The 16,880-nt window shown below is 42.3% G+C and overlaps 1 protein-coding gene across 5 annotated transcripts in view; it reads right to left on the bottom strand.

The window, feature by feature from the left end:
* The window catches only part of usp25 (ubiquitin specific peptidase 25), a 177,189-nt gene that overhangs the window by 119,742 nt on the left and 40,567 nt on the right, over positions 1-16,880 (bottom strand). For all 5 annotated transcript variants that reach the window (XM_041210981.1, XM_041210983.1, XM_041210982.1 and 2 more), the window contains exon 4: positions 14,088-14,211. In XM_041210981.1, coding sequence (XP_041066915.1) covers positions 14,088-14,211 — 124 coding nt within the window. The remainder of the gene's footprint in view (positions 1-14,087; positions 14,212-16,880) is intronic.

Raw genomic sequence — 16,880 nt, 5'->3', positions numbered from 1 at the left:
ACAGAAAGCAGGAAACTGCAGGCCCGTTAGCTTAACATCTATCACAGGGAAACTGCTGGTATCTATTATTAAGGAGGTTATAGCAGGGCACATAGAAAATCTCAATGCAATCAGGCAGCAGCAACATGGTTTTGTACAAAGGGAATCATGTTTGACTCATTTCTTAAGAGTTTTTATGAGGAAGCAACGAGCAACAGGGATAAAGGAGAACCTGTGAATGTGGCGTACTTAGATTTCCAGCAGGCATCTGACAAAGGTTAATACACAAAATAAGAGCTTATGGTGTAGGGGGTAACATATTAGCATGGAAACGGGACTGGTTAGCTAACAGGAAACAGTAGGCATAAATGGGTCATTTTCAGGTTGGCAAGATGCAACAAGTTGAGTGCCACAGGGATCAGTGCTCAGGTCTCAACTAATTACAATCTATATTGAGGGCTTGGATGACGGGGTCAAATGTATAGTTGCTAAATTTGCTGATAACATAAAGATAGGTAAGAAAGTAAGTCATGAAGAGGACATAAGGAGTCTGTAAAGGGATATAAATAGGTTAACCAAGTAGGCAAAAATTTCGCAGGTGGAGGATGTGGGAAAATGTGAACTTGTCCACTTTGGCAGAAAGAATAAAAAAGCAGCATATTATTTAAATGGGGAGAGAATGCAGAACTCTGAGCTACCGAGGAATTTTAGTGCCCTGGTACATGAAAAACAAAGTTAGTATACAGGTACAGCAAAGGACCAGGAAAGCAAATGGAATACTGCAGTTTATTGCAAGGGGAATGAATTATAAAAATAGGGATGTTTTGCTACACATCCAAAGTACTGTGTACAACTTTGGTCTCCTTATTTAAGAAAGGACATAATTACGTTAGAGGCAGTTCAGAGAAGGTTCATTTGACTGACTGCTGGGATCAGGGGGTTATCCTATGAGGAAAAAGACAAGTTGGGGCTGTGTCCATTGGTGTTTGGGAGAATGAGTGGCGATCTTATTGAACCAGAGAAGATCCTGAGGGGACTTGACAGGATGGATGCTGAAAGGATGTTTCCCGGTTAAGGAACATATCTTTTTTATTTCTGTTGGACTGTGGATTAGAATTATAATGGCTGCAGAGACATGTCCACTGGAACAGGATGAGAGATATATATAAAATGTTGCAATCCTGGAATAAAATGCACCATTAAAGACAGGATGGTGCTGGAAAGGAGTCCTGGTCCAAGGGAGCTGCCTGACAAGATTAAAGATTGGCTCCTGACAAGGTGACCAAGGTTTTGTGTGAAGAGCAGGGCAGCATAATAGCTCCTAGCCTGAAAATAACAAGGTCTAAAACCTCTTTCCCCTGTGTAGAAGATTCCAGTAATTCCACCATAATAGCTAGCTGGCTTTTTCTTCATATGTCTCTAACATTCTCTCTCTCTGAAAATCGTCATGAGGGAAAAGGGAAAACTCATCATTAGAGGTATTGAAAGGCAAGTGCTCAACCAGTGAACTAAATACTGAAAGTGCTGGAAGACCACCTCGTGTCATCAACAAGAACTGAAAGGAATTTGGAAGACATCAATCAAAATCAACTCATCGAGTCTGTACTCCGGGTTGGTGCTATTGAACTGTTTTATCCCACCCTTAAAATCCATGTTTTTTGTTTGTCTTGTGTCTTGTATGTGTGTGAAGGGGTAGAATTTAAGAAAGAAGGGGTAGAGTTTAAGTTATAGAGTTAGAAATTAGTTCATGGTTCTTTCACCACTGGTTAATGTTAGTTTACTTAAGTTTACAAACCTGGTGCTCATATTCTGTTAGCCTAAATTAAACAGTTAAGTAGAATTGGGGAAATCTGGTGGTTTGATCAAACTTTTTCACATTTGTCATGGCTCAGGAACAGTGGGGCTTGATATTACAGCGCACTATCCCCAGTGAGTCGTGACACTTGCAAGGGACCAGAACTAGGGGTCACAGCTTAAAAATAAGGGGTCTCCCATTTATGACGGAGATGAGAATTTTTTTACCCAAAGGGTTGAGAGTCTGTGGAGCTCTTCCCCAGGGAGCAGTGGAAGCAGGCTCACTGAATATTTTTAAGGCTGAGTCAATTGTTGATTGACAAGGGAGTCAAAGGATTTAAGGGATAGGAAGGAAAGTGGAGTTGGGGTTACAGTCAGATCAGCCATGATCTTATTAAATGGTGGAGCAGGCTCGAAGGGCTGAATGGCCTACTACTGCTCCTAACTTATATGTTCATATGTAACTCCAATTTCCTGCCCATTCCACATACCCCTTGATTCCGTGAGACACTAAAAATCTCTGTCCTATCTATCCCAACATAAAATGTACTCAATGATGGAGCATCCAGGACTTTCAGGGTAGGGAATTCCAAAGTTTCACAACTCTGAGTGGAGTAATTTCTCCTCACCTCAACCCTAAATATTGGCCTGTTAAGAGTCAGGATCCTGAGACTGTGCCCTATGTTTTAGATTCCCCAACCAAGCAAAACAATTCTTAGCGTTTACCCTATCAATCCCCTTCAGAATTTTGTAGGTTTCAATGAGATCGCCTCTCATTCTTCTGAACTCCAGAGTACATAAGTCTCTCATCATAGGTCAACCTCCTCAGTGCAGGGGCCAGTTTAGTGCACCTTCACTATACTGTCTCCAATGCAAGCATATCCTTTCTTAAACAGTGTTCCAGGTGTGGTCTCAACAAAACCCTGTACAATTGTAGCAAGACTTTTTTTTCTTGTACTCAATTCCCTTGCAATAAAGGCCAACATGCCATTTGCCTTCCTAATTGCTTGCTGCGCCTACATGCTAACTTTCTGCTTTTCTTATATGAGAACACCTAAGTCTCTTTAAACATCAATACTTGTGAATTTCACACCTTTTTAAAAAAAATTCTCTGCTTTTCTATTCTTCCAAGATGAATGATTTCACACTCCCTACATTATACTCCATTTGCCATCTCGTTGCACACTCACTTAACCTGTCTGTATCTCTTTGCAGCCTCTCTGCATCCTCCCCTGAGCTCACATTTCCACCTAGTTTGCTATCAACATCAAAGTTGGATACATTACTCTTTGTCTCTTTATCAAATGGTAACCTCCTATCAACATCCTGGGGGTTACCACTGACCAGAAACTGAATTGGACTAGCCATATAACGACTGCGGCTACAAGAGCAGGTCAAAGGCTAGGAATCCTACGGCAAGTAACTCATCTCCTGACTCCCCAATGCCTGTCAACCAACTACAAGGCACAAGTCAGGAGTGTGATGGAATACTCTCCACTTGGATGAGTGTAGCTCCAACAACACTCAAGAAGTTTGATTGGCACTTCTTCCACAAACATTCACTCCCTCCAGCACTGACAAACAGTGGCAGCAGTGTGTACCGTCTACAAGATGCACTGCAGAAATTCACCGATGCTCCTTAGGCAGCACCTTCCAAACCCACAACTGCTACCATCTAGAAAGACAAGGACAGCAGATAGATGGGAACACCACCACCTGGAAGTTCTCCTCTTGACTTGGAAATATATCACCGTTCCTTCACTGTCACTGGGTCAAAATCCTGGACCTCCCTCCCTAACAGCACTGTGGGTATACCTACACCACAGGGACTGCAGCACTTCAAGAAAGCAGCTCACCACCATCTTCTCAAGGGCAATTTACGATGGGCAATTAATACTGGCCTTGCCAGTGATGTCCACATCCCGTAAATGAATTTTTAAAACTCATTAATGTAGATTGCAAATAGTGAAGGATGGAGCACTGATCCTTGAGGCACTCCACTATTCAATGCCTGCGAACTTGAATTTACCCAATCTCTGCATTCTATCCATTGACCAATCCTCTATCCAAGCAAATATATTACCCCAACTCCATGAGTTCTTATCTTGCTCGTTAACCTTTAGTGTTGCACCTTATCAAACGTCTTTGGAAATCCAGTTCTATATCATCTATTTGTTCCCCTATATCAATCCTACAAGTTACATCGTCAAAAGCGAGCAAATGTGTTAAACAGGATTTCCCTTTAGTAAAACCATGCTGACTTGTTCTAATCATGCTATGCTTTCCTAAATGCATTGTTAAGACTTCCTTAGCAATAGATTCCAGCATTTTCCCAACAACTTATGTTAGACTAACTGGCCTGCAGTTCACTGCTTCCCTTCTCTTCCTCCTTTCTTGAAAAGCAGTGTAACATTTGCTAAGTTCCAATTTGATGGGACCATTCCCAACTCTAAGGAATTTTGGAAGATCATAACAGGTGCATCCACTATCTGTACAGCTATCTCTTTTAGAGTCCTAGGGTGTAGGCCGTCGGCTCCTGGGATTTGTTGGATTTTAGTCCCTTAAATCTTGCTAATGCTTCTCTTCTGATATAAATTTACTTAATTTCCTCAATGTTTTAGTGCCTAGGTTTCTATTTCTGATATGAAACTTGCATCTTCAACTGTGAAGACAGACAAAATATTTGTTCAATAGCTCTGCGACTTCCTCATTCCCCATGATAATTTCTCCTGTCCATGCTTCTAAGGGACCAACAGTTACTTCAGTTACTCTTCTTTTCCTACACTTGTAAATACTCTTACAATCTGTTTTGATATTTCTGGGTAATCTACTTTGTCTATTTTTTCCCCTTTTATCAACTTTTTTATTGTCCTTTGCTGGTTTCTAAAGCACTCTCAATCCTCAGACTTGCTACTGTTTTTACCACATAGTAAGGCTCTTCTTTTAATCTAACACTATCCTTAACTTTCTGAGTGAGCCATGAATAGGTCTTCCTTGCTGAGTGTTTGTTCTTCAATGCTTAGCTTCCTGTACTGCAACAAAGCTAAGACCTCAAGTTATATTTTTATGAATATATGACATATATATATCCTCATGGATAATTTCTAAACTTTTAAAACTTTGATACGATGCCACAAAGGTTATTGTGAAAAATGAAAGCTCATGGTGTAGGGGGTAACATACTAGAATGGATAGAAGTTTAGCTGCCTGGCAGAAAACAGAGTATGCATAAATGGGTCTTTTTCTGATTGGCAGGATGTGACTAGTGGAGTCCCGCAGGGGTCTGAGATGAGGGCTCAACTTTTTGCAACTTATATCAATGACTTAGATAAGGGGAGTGAAGGCATGGTGGCTAAATTTCAGATGACACAAAGATCGGTAGGAAAGTATGTTGTGAAGGGGACATAAGGAGGTTGCAGGCGGATATAGATAGATTGAGTGAGTGGGCAAAAATCTGGCAGATGGAGTATAATGTGGGAAAATGTGAAGTTGTTCACTTTGGCAGGAGGCATAAAAGAATAAAAAAATGGAGAACGACTGCAGAATTCCGAGGTGCAGAGGGATCTGCATGTTCTAGTGCATGGCTGTGACCCTTGAACAATAAGAGCTATTTGGCATTATCGCAGAAACATGCGCCTCGTTATCTATGAAGAGACGCCAACGACCCCTGTGGGCTGCACAGGCCAACTTCAAAGGGTATTTTACAAGGGCCATTCACATTTCATAAGTCAGGCCTGGCCAACTAGAGCCAATTCGTCTGCTAGGACAAAGACCCTGCAACCTTCCATTAAGGCTTAATGGTTGGAACATTAACAATTTCAGGAGTCCAAACAAAGGGATATATGCCCTTTGTTAAAGCAAAAGTGGAGAGGTGGGAGTCATATGATATGACCCATCCAACCGCCCCCTCCCACCCCCCCCTCCCCAACCAGCTGGTGGAACCAGTAATCTTGTAGAGCTGCAAAGCTCAGTCTGCCATCTTTCCATCTACCAAGCAGCAGCACAGAAAAGGTGCTCTGACCAGGTGTGAATGCCTAGGCCATCTACACTGTTTCTATTGGAATTTCTGAACCATCACCTGCAAGACTGATTCATCCCTGCATGCTTATCTCATTGTGGAAGTCAACTCTCTATTGGAAAAGTGAATTGTCCAGCATCAGTTTACAGCCTGCTGACCTCTGTGAAGGAATGCACCATTGGACTTTGATTCTGGACTCTAGACACACGTGAAGCAATATTTCTTGACTCTATGGTCTTTGCCTTGCAAATCTCTTTCTCTATCCCTCCTTTCACTATATGAGCACAGGAGGCTATGTAGTGACCCACCCATCCCCCATGTTTTGAGCGTGTGCAAACAAACTTGCTGTGTTCATCCTATCACGTGTTTGCTGGGGGGTTATTAATAGAGATTAGAATATACCAAAACCAAGCGGTTGGGAAATATGCCACCGCTTATACTGGGGGAAATCAAAATCAAAACACCTTTCCGTTTATGGATGGGTGGTGAAAAGAGAAATCAGAGCTGTTTAAATTAAAACCCCTTCTGTCCATAATACTACAATAATTAACGCCTATTGGGTCAACTGCTTTCAGTTGATAGATAACTGCCACTACTGGTCAGCTCTCTATTTAACAAGGCTATTTAACCCACTTGAAGGTTGAAAGTTCTGACTCAGTCAAAATTTAAACTAGAGAAAAATACCTTACCTGAACTTACCACTTGAACCAAATTCCCAACTACACACATTGTCTACTTTCACTCCGGTGTAGTCTCCACTCTGTGTGTCCTCTTACTCCACAAGGTCACAAGGAAGCCCCCGTGAGGAGCAGTGCAGACTGTGACAGATCATTCTTACTTCACCAACAAAGCTTTATCGATTTATTGGACAGAGGCAGAAAAGAAGCGAAACTATAAACCTTTCAGCAGCACAATTTCTTATACAAATTGATGAGTTAGAAGCAATTTTTATTTGGTTTATCGATTTCATCTTTTTTTCCTTTTAACTGCAACATCATACCATCTCAGTGTATGCAAGGAGGCCATTGTACCATTCCACCTCTTGGAAAGAATTAATCCCACTCTCCTGCTCTTTCCCTATAGCCCTGCAAACGTTCAAGCATACCTCCAATTCTCTACTGAACCTGCTTCTCACCCCTTTAGGAAGTGCATTCCAGATCATCATAACTCACTATGTTAAAAATAACTCATCCAGTCTCTGGCTCTTTTGTCAACTATTTTAAATCTCTCTCTTCTGGTAACTAATTATCTCATCAGTGAAAACAGTTTCTCTCTATTTACTCTATCGAGCCCTCACATAATTTCGAACATCTATTAAATCACCTCAAACTTCTCTGCTCTAGCTAAGGAGAACAAATCCCACTTCTCTAGTCGCTCCACTGAACCAAATCCCTCATCCCTGGTACCATCTACTAAATCTCCCCTGCACCTTCCCTTAGATCTCAACATATTTCTGAAGTGTGGTGCCCAGAACTGAACAAATTCTCCAGCTGAAGCTGAACTAGTGATTTATAAAATTTACCATAACTTCCTTGCTCTTGTGCTCCATCCCTCTATTTAACAAGTCCTGTATGGTTTTCTCATATAGCAGTAGCTCTGTGTAAAGCAATTGCTGGGGCAGATTGTGAAGACAATACAGTAACAAACACAAGATCATGCAAACTGATCTCAAGAAAGCAAAATGATTGCTGTTTCAAATTTTCACATGGTTACTTTCTCACTTGTATTTCAGTAAAATATAAATGCAAGATCAAAATTCCAATACAATATGAGCAAGGAGCATTCAGCAGTATAATTATAGGTTCCGTTCTTTCAAAACTGGAAGGTATCTGCACAGCACATGTTCTGGACTGCATGATACCACAATAAAGTGCTAGCGGTTACAGGTTTGTCAATGGTAGCGGCAGGAGTGAAAACAATTTTGAAGTGTGCATTAGAATATCCTACAAGAAGCATGATAGTTTGACTGCAGTTGGTCCCCAATGGCATATTGATACCAACGCACTAAGTATGCACAGCAACAATAATGCAAATGTCACTAGTGCTCTAACTTGCATGGAACCAAGCAAAAAGGGCAAAGCATCAAGGCAATACAATAAGTAAATAGAAGATAGAAAAATTTGAAATGAAAAGAATTATCTTTTTTAAAGCTTCAAATATATTTGTGCACATGATGCCAAAGGTGATAACTCAGTGGAAATTGAGCACTTGCCACTGTCGGGAACCAGTGGCGGCAACCACCGTTGCCATTACGAGCTCTGAAGTCAGCTAGAGCAGGGTTGAATGAACAGTACAGCCGCGCTCTTCTTTGCTGAGCAATGTCAATCAGACTATGGGCCCCAGCCTCAGGCCACCTTTCACACAGCAGCCTCCTTGTTGAAGGACTATAATTCCACATAGAACCAGGCACAGGTTTTGCTTCAGGCTCCTGTTCACTGGGAACTGTGAAATTGACTAAACTCCTTTCAAATAGACCCTTCAAGCCAGTTTACAGAAGAAAGTTTCATTTCTTCAGTATGGAAGTAAACCCAGGCCACAGAGGTGAAAGATTCACTGCATCATGGCATAGTGTCATTCTCCTGCTTTATCCCCGTACCCTTGCACATTGTTTCTGTTCAAATAATCACCTACTGCTTTCTTGAATGCCTCGATTGAACCTGCCTCCACTATACTTTCAGGCAGTGCATTCCAGACTCGAGCCACTTGCTGTGTGAAAAAGTTTTTTTTCTCACATCACATACACTTCTTTTGCAAATCATTAAATCTGTGCCCTTTCGTTTTCGATCCCTTGATGAGCGGGAACAGTTTCTCCCTATCTACTCTATCCAGACCCCTCATGATTTTCAACACCTCTATCAAGTCTCCTCCTAGCCTTCTTCTCTCCAAGGAGAACAGTCCCAACCTATCTTCATAACTCAAGTTTCTCATCCTTGGAACCACTCTTCTGGACTCCCTCCAATACGATTACATCCTTCCTATAGTGTGACACCCAGAACTGTACACAATACTCCAGCTGAGATCTAACTAGTGTCGTACATAAGTTCAGCATAACCTCCTTGCTCTTGTACTCTATTCCCCTATTAGTAAAAGCCAGACACTGTATGCATTATTAACTGTTCTCTCTACCTGTCCTGTCACCTTCAATGACCTATGCACATATACACCCAGGTCTCTCTGTTCCTGCACACCTTAAGAATTGTACCAGTTATTTTACATTGTCTCTCCGTGTTCTTTCTCACAATTCTCCGCATTGAACATCATCTGCCGCCTATCTGCCCACTCCATCAACTTGCTGTCCTTTTGAAGTTCCATAATGTTCTCCTCACAGTTTGCAATGCTTCTAAGTTTGTATCATCCACAAACTGTGTCCTGCACACCAAAATCTAGATTATTAATATACATCAGGAAAAGCAAGGGTCCCAACACCAACCACTGAGGAACTCCACTACAAACCTTCCTCCAGCCTGAAAAGGATCCATTGACCATTACCCCTATTCCCTATTACTCAGCCAATGTTGTATCCACGTTGCTATTGTCCCTTTTATTCCATGACGTATAACTTTTCTCGCAAGTCTTTTGTGTGACACTGCATTAAATGCCTTTTGAAAGTCCATGTCCATAGTTGTGGTTGTTGAAGGACAATCACCTCAGTTCCAGGGCATCACTGCAGGAGTTCCTCAGGGTAGTGTCCTAGGCCCAGTCATCTTCAGCTGCTTCATCAATGACCTTCCCTCCCATCATAAGGTCAGAAGTGGGGATGTTCACTGATGTTCAGCACCATTCACAACTCCTCAGATACTGAAGCAGTCCATGTCCAAATAAAGCAAGACCTGGACAATATCCAGGCTTGGGCTGACAAGTGGCAAGTAACATTCGCATCACACAAGTGCCAGGCAATGATCATCTTCAACAAAAGAGAATCTAACCATCATGCCTTAACATTCAATGGCATTAATATTGCTGAGTCCCCCCACTATCAACATTCTGTGGGTTACCATTGGTCAGAAATTAAACTGGGCCAGCCATACAAATACTGTAGCTACTAGAGCAGATCAGAGGCTAGGAATCCTGCGGCAAATAACTCACCTCCTATCTCCCCAAAGCCTGTACACCATCTACAAGGCACAAGTCAGGAGTGCGATGGAATACTCCCCCCTCACCTGGATGAGTACAACTCTAATACTACTAAAGAAGCTCGACACCATCCAGGACAAAGCAGCCTGCTTGATTGGCACCCCATCCACAAACATTCACTCCTTCCACCACCAACGCAATGGCAGCAGTATGTACCATCTACAAGATGCACAGCAGGAACTCACCAATGCTCCTTAGACAGTACCTTCCAAACTCATGACCACTACCATCTAGAAGGGCAAAGACAGCAGACACATGGGAACACCACCACCTGGAAGTTCCCCGCCAAGCCACTCACCATTCTGACTTGGAAATATATCGCCGTTCCTTCACTACCGCTGAGTCAAAAACCTGGAACTCAGTCCCTAACTGCACTGTGGGTGTACCTACACCATATGGGTTGCAGCGATTCAAGAAGGCAGCTCACCACCACCTTCTCAAGGGCAATTAGAGATGGGCAAAAAATGCTGGCCTAGCCAGTGATGCCCATATCCCATGAACTAATTAGGAAAAACAATCACTCCACTTTCCCACCAATACCCCCTTGATTCCCTGAGACCTCAAAAATCTATCTATCTATCCCAACCTTAAATGTACTCAACAATGGAGCATCCACAACTCTCTGGGATAGAGAGTTCCCAAAATTCACAGCCCTTTCAAATAATTTTTCCTCATCTCAGTCCTAAATGGTCAGCCCCATGTTTTAGATTCCCCAGGCCAACAGAAACAATCTCTCAGCGTCCACCCTCTCAAACCCCAACAGAATGTTTTAATGAGATTGCCTGTATTAATGTCCTGTACCATGGGCCTTAGTTGCTCAATGTTTCAAAATTCCCTCTGTCTAAGCCCTCTCTCTGGAATCAACTCTACAACATTCCAAAAGCTCTGCACTCTTCCAATTCTGCAGCCTTGGCCATCCCAGATTTTAATCCACCAATGACGGCCATGACGTGGTTGTCTTGGTACTAAATTCTAGAAGTCTCTCCCTAAACCTTTCCACCTTTCTCTCTTCTCCTTTTAAGACGCTCCTTAAAACTTCCCTCTTTGACCAAACTTTTTGTCATCAGCCCTAATATCTCCTTGCATGGCTTGGTATCAAATTCTGTTTTATAATTGCTCCTGTAATGCGCCATTAGGAGGGTTTACTATGTTTAAAATCACTCCCTAAGTACAAGCTGTTGTTGAATGGCCACAGCCTTCTCCAGTTCCCAAACTCTGATCTGGCACTGACCCAATTTGAAATTTTGTCATAAGCTCAGTCAGCAAACAACCCTTTCACACATAACAGGATGGTCCACCGAGCCTCTAATAAGATCGTAATACAATGAGTGAGCAGTTGAGCACTAAAGGTAGGTAATGCTGGGCTGTCACAGTATCACATTGCACAATCTTTAATGGTGGGGGATTATTTAAGTCATACCTTCAAGCAAAATCTGGATTAAAATTGAACTGCATTTAAAAAATGCAGAAATTCACCCTGCCTTTTTCTAAGCAAGAAAATCCAAATCAAAGAAAAACCTTGAATTTCTGTAGTGCCTTTCGTGACCTGAGGACATTCAGAAGCACTTTACAGCCAATTAAGTACTTTTGAAGCTCAGTCACTGTTGTCACATATGAAAGTTGGCAGTCAATTTGAACACAGCAAGATCCCACAAACAGCATTCAGATAATGAACAGATAATTTGTCTTCAAGTCACGTTAGTGGAGAGCTACCCAAGAGGGCAGTATTTTTTCTTTATTCTTTCATGGGATGTGGGTGCTACTGGCAAAGCCAGCATTTGTTTCCAATCCCTAACTGCCCTTGAACTGAGCATTTCAGGTGGCAGTTAAGCATCAACCACATTGTGGGGTCTGGAGTCACAAGTAGGCCAGACTGGCGTAAGAACAACAGATTTCTTCCCCTAAAGGACATTAGTGAACCAGATGATCTTTACAGCAACCAATGATAGTTTCATGGTCACCATTACCGAGACTAGTTTTATATTCCAGATTTATTAATTTAATTTAAATTCCACCCGCTGCCATGGTGGGATATGAACCCCTTTCCCCAAAGCAGTAGCCTGGCCCTTTGGATTACTAGTCCAGTGAGGTTACCACTATGGCACTATCTCCCCACTGGGAGGCAACAGCATGGTTTAGGCACAGGGCTGGGAAATACTCACAATGCCCCGTTCCCCCACTTCTCAATCACAGTCTGAAGGAGAACCAATCTGATTGTAAATTAAATGCACTTTTAACTAACAGAAGCATCTTTGCCACAAATGTTACAAACGAACATACGAACAAGGAGCAGTAATAGGCCATTCGGCCCTCGAGCCTGCTCTGCCATTCAATAAGATCATGGCTGATCTGATAGTAACCTCAAATCTGCATCCCACCTGCCCTCAATAACCTACCACCTCTTTGCTTACCAAGAATCGATCCACCTCGTCCTTAAAAATATTCAAAGACTCCACTTCCATCGCCTTTTCAGGAACAGCATTCCAAAGGCTCATGACCTTCAGAAAAAATTTCACCTCATCTCTGTCTTAAATGAGTGAGTGACCCTTTATTTTTAGATTCTCCCACAAGAGGAAGAATCCTCTCCACATCCATCCTGTCAAAACCTCTCAGGATCTTGTATGTTTCAATCAAGTCACCTCCTACACTTCTAAACTCTAGCGGATACAACTTAGCCTGCTCAACCTTTCCTATACTACAACCTGCCCATTCGAGGTATTAGTCTGGTAAACTTTCTACTTCTGAAATAAAAGGTATTTTGATGCAACGTTTCAACAGCAATGGATGTCAGCCCCAGAGTTTACCTCGCAATCTCATACTTTCAACTAACATCCAAGCCACCCCACAACATTTCACAATGTAATAAAAGAGATAGTCCTGCTGCAGTAACACCTTAAAATGCAGTTTGAGGGGAAGGCAGGGCCATGTGCAGTGGGTTTTACATTGGCTTTCCAGCTCTACAACACAGGTTTAGAGACAGCCCAGAGTGACGGGTAAGAGTTCCACATGAACACAAGACAGGAGCAGGTGTAAACCATATGGCCAGTTGAGTCGGCTCTGCCATTCAATGCGATCATGGCTGATCTTGGGTATCGACTCCATTTTCCCCACTTGCTCCCCATATCCCTTGATTCCCTGAGAAATCACAAATTTGTGTCTCCAACCTTAAATATAGTCAACAATGAATGAAGCATTGGTGGACAATTCAATAGATTCACCAAAGAAATTTCTCATCTCCTGTCTGCTGGTTATAAGGGACCTGTACTGGGCAGGGGGCGGGGGGGAGGGGGCGGAGTTTGCACACTCTCAAAGCTGATTCACTGCACAAAACTGAGTCTAGTTCAGTAATTGATGACTACAGATGAGATGTAGAGGAGGCTCTGAAACAAATAATATACTATTGCCATAGTATGTTATTTTTTGCGGTTGAGGTTGAGACAAGAGCTGAGGTTGTTTGCCTTTGCTTTTAATCCAATTTGCACCTGGCGTGAGTGTGCATGATGCTGCCATTAGAGTCGGAGAAGGAATTAGTGTATGGGGTCCTAGAAGTCAGAGAGGTGAGTCCGATTGTAACTGCTGGGCCGCATTTCAACATTTCCAGGCGAGAACTAAAATCAGGGTGAGAGCTGGATGTTGCCAGAAGCAAGGGAATGGCGCCAGCATAAGGCAAGTGTTGGGGTGGGGCACGGCCGAGAGGTCGGGAGGGGGCGGGGGGGAGAGGAGGAGGACTTCCCAAACATATACTGTTATTGAGAGGGAAAGAGAAGCTAGAATAGACCCAAGGATTCCTCCTGCTGGCTCCCAAGGAACTGACCTAGATTAAGCCTCCCATCAGAATTCTGGTTAAAATGGCATCATCAGGCCACAACCTTTACTTTTCAATTAGGCTCCAGTCTGTCCATATCAGGAACCTTGGGTGGTTTGAAAGTCAGTGAAGTGGCATCAGAACTGGGCAGACCCGATGAACATTAGGACTGTAAGATGATTTCCAATTTTAGCTGTTCCCATTCCAGTGTGCTCATTAGGCAAAGAATTGGATGGGTTAAATTAACACCCTGTGGTCTGAAATGGAAAGTGTTCTATCTTCGGCACCAAAATCTCTCAAAAAAAGACATTTTTTTTAAAAACCTCGATGTGATAGGATCCTCTCTTGACTCCCTACCTGCTGATGGCTTGCTCCTCGTCTGTTATACCAGTCTCCCTAAATGCTCGGTTGGATTCCTCCAAACTCAAGGCAATTGCTCTCTGTAGGTCGTCTTTGTCATCTCCAGTAAGGTCGATAACATCTGTAATCACCACAAACAAAATCTTTGAGTTAGGGATGGGACGGGGAGAGAAAAAGTTATTTTGAATGTAACAAGGACCGGTCAGTACAGGTAAAATGACCACAGCTACATGGATTTCAGCAAAGTGTAAACAGTTAGTCAGTGAAATATTCATATGAGGAAGAAAAACATCCAGTAATACAATTAGATATTCAGTCCTTCCAAAACTGGGTTTTATCAAAGGCAAGTGATCTGTAATTTTCACAGAAAATGAAATGGAACAGCAGGATTTGATCGTTGAAATATCCCAGAAACATCTGTAATTAAAATTGGAATTTGGCTTATTCAGGCACTATATATGAGTGGCCTTGGTTGAAACTAGAGAGAATATTTTGATACTATGTAATACTAGAATGAACACTGGTGGTTACAGGTCTGCTCATTGATGGGGAGCAATTAAAGGCTCATTAAAATGCCAAGAACAGGTACAAAAAAATAAGTAAAACGGCTAATGGAATGCTGGCCTTTATATCTAGAGGAATAGAATACAAGGAGGTACGAGTCATGCTTCAGCTATACAAAACCCTGGTCAAACCACAACTGAGGTACTGTGAGCAGTTCGGAGTACTGCACCTTAGGAAAGACATTCTGGCCTTAGAGGGAGTGCAGCAAAGATTTACTAGTATGTTAGCTGAACTCCCAAGAGTTAACTTACGAGGAGAGATTACATAAACCAGGGTTGTATTCCCTGGAATTTAGATTGTTAAAGGGTGATTTGATTAAAGTTTTTAAGGTGCAGTATTAAGGGAAAAATATAGGGTAGATAGAGAGAAGCTATTTCTGCTGGTTGGTGAGTCTAGACGCTCAGTCTAAAGATTAGAGCCAAACCTTTCAGGAATGAAGTTAGGAAACATTTCTACATACAAAGAATGATAGGAGTGTATAACTCTCTTCACAAACAGAGAGATTAGAGCAACGATAAATTTTAAATCATCATTTTTTTCTTGTCATTTCGCTGCACCTTCCCTCGCTACTGCTCGCTACAAGCTCCGGTTCAAGACCTTCAGATCTTCATAGTTCTGGAAGTGGAGGGCATTCTAGATGATTCATTATTTGGGATGCCTCTGCCCAATCAGAGTTGGCAGAATTTGTTCGGATGTATCACCATTTCTGCACAAAAACCTTGTATTGGCTGACATCAGGCCTGAGGCAATTTAGATCCAACTAATTAGGTCATTATGTTTCACAGGTTTCTAGTGGGAGGGATTCCTCTGGATCATTAGGCAACTTGTGTGCCTTCATCTGTAAATGCCTTTACCAATGAGCAAGGCAGCTGCTGTGGGGTTTACGGTCTAGGGACTGGGTAATATATAAGAAGCTGCCCCTTGACTTGAGTTTCTTTGTTGCTGAAATTGATAGAAAAGATCTAAGGCATTTGGGGCAAAGGCGGATCTAGGGTTAGGTCAGATCAGCCATGCACTCAGTGAATGACAGAACAGGCTCGTTGAGGCTGAATGGCCTACTCCTTATCTTATGGTCCCAAATGATGAATTAAATTCATCACACGTTAAGCATACTGGCTCAAGAATGATTTTCCCTGAAGAAAAGACAACAGCAAGGGCAGTGTTGACAATTTTGGTACTAATATTCTAAACAATAAGCCTAGCGACAAGACTGCACTTGCAGTAAGTACATGTCACTCTCAGAGTCAAAATTATCAGAACCTCAGGTGCCAGAGGTCTGAAATGAGAAAGACTGGAAAAGCTGCAAAGTCCTGCATTTCAGTCAGACAAGTTAACACTTTGTGGGATCTTTTTTTAGAAGCAGAACAGTTGGAAATAAGAACCCTCTGTTATAGGATACAGCAAAAGAAAAAGACAATAGGCCAAAACAAAAGAAACAGAGGGAGATGAGATATTTTTCTAATGCAGCGAGCTGTAATGATCTGGAATGGACTCCCTGTCAGGGTGGTGAAAGCAGATGCAATAGTAAATTCCAAAAGGTAATTAGATAAATATTTGGAAAGGAAAAATTTGCAAAGCTATAGGGAAAGAGTAGGACTAATTAGTTAGTGCTTTCAGAGAGCTGGCACATCCACAATGGGCCAAATGGTCCCTTCTGTGCTATATGATTCAGGAAAGGGATAAGCAGGTGGTAGTCAAGAAGACAGGCACAATGTAATGCTGTCGAGCTATACAGACTGGTAAGTCCCAGTTTCAATTCCCAACGTGTGCACAATGAGCTGTGCTCTCTGGCTTGCAGCAGTTCAAGGCGGAAGCTTATCACCACCTTCTCATCGTCTATTAGGGATGGACAATAAATGCTGGCTTAGCCAGCAGTACCCACATCCCACGAATGATTTTTTTTAAATCAGCAAAGCTGGAATTGGCCTTTGTATGACATGTTAGGGTGGGAAAAGAAATTCACCCAAGTTACCCATTTCGACTTCATTACCTGCTGCTGGAAAATGAGTGTTTAGGAACAGGATTGGGCTCACTTTAATGATATTATTGTCCAATTCTTCTCTTGACACTTATTTTCCTGGCTTGCACACAAACATGAGCCACTTGAGTTGTTGGGAAGTTGTTAGTGGTCACACAAGATACAGAAGCAGGATTAGACCACACAGCCCATTGAACTGGCTCCACCATTCAATACGATCATGGCTAATCTTGGGCTTCAACTCCATT

This window comes from Carcharodon carcharias, chromosome 18, assembly GCF_017639515.1.
Source record: "Carcharodon carcharias isolate sCarCar2 chromosome 18, sCarCar2.pri, whole genome shotgun sequence".
Taxonomy (NCBI): domain Eukaryota; kingdom Metazoa; phylum Chordata; class Chondrichthyes; order Lamniformes; family Lamnidae; genus Carcharodon; species Carcharodon carcharias.
This window is presented reverse-complemented; position numbering and strand designations above follow the sequence as displayed.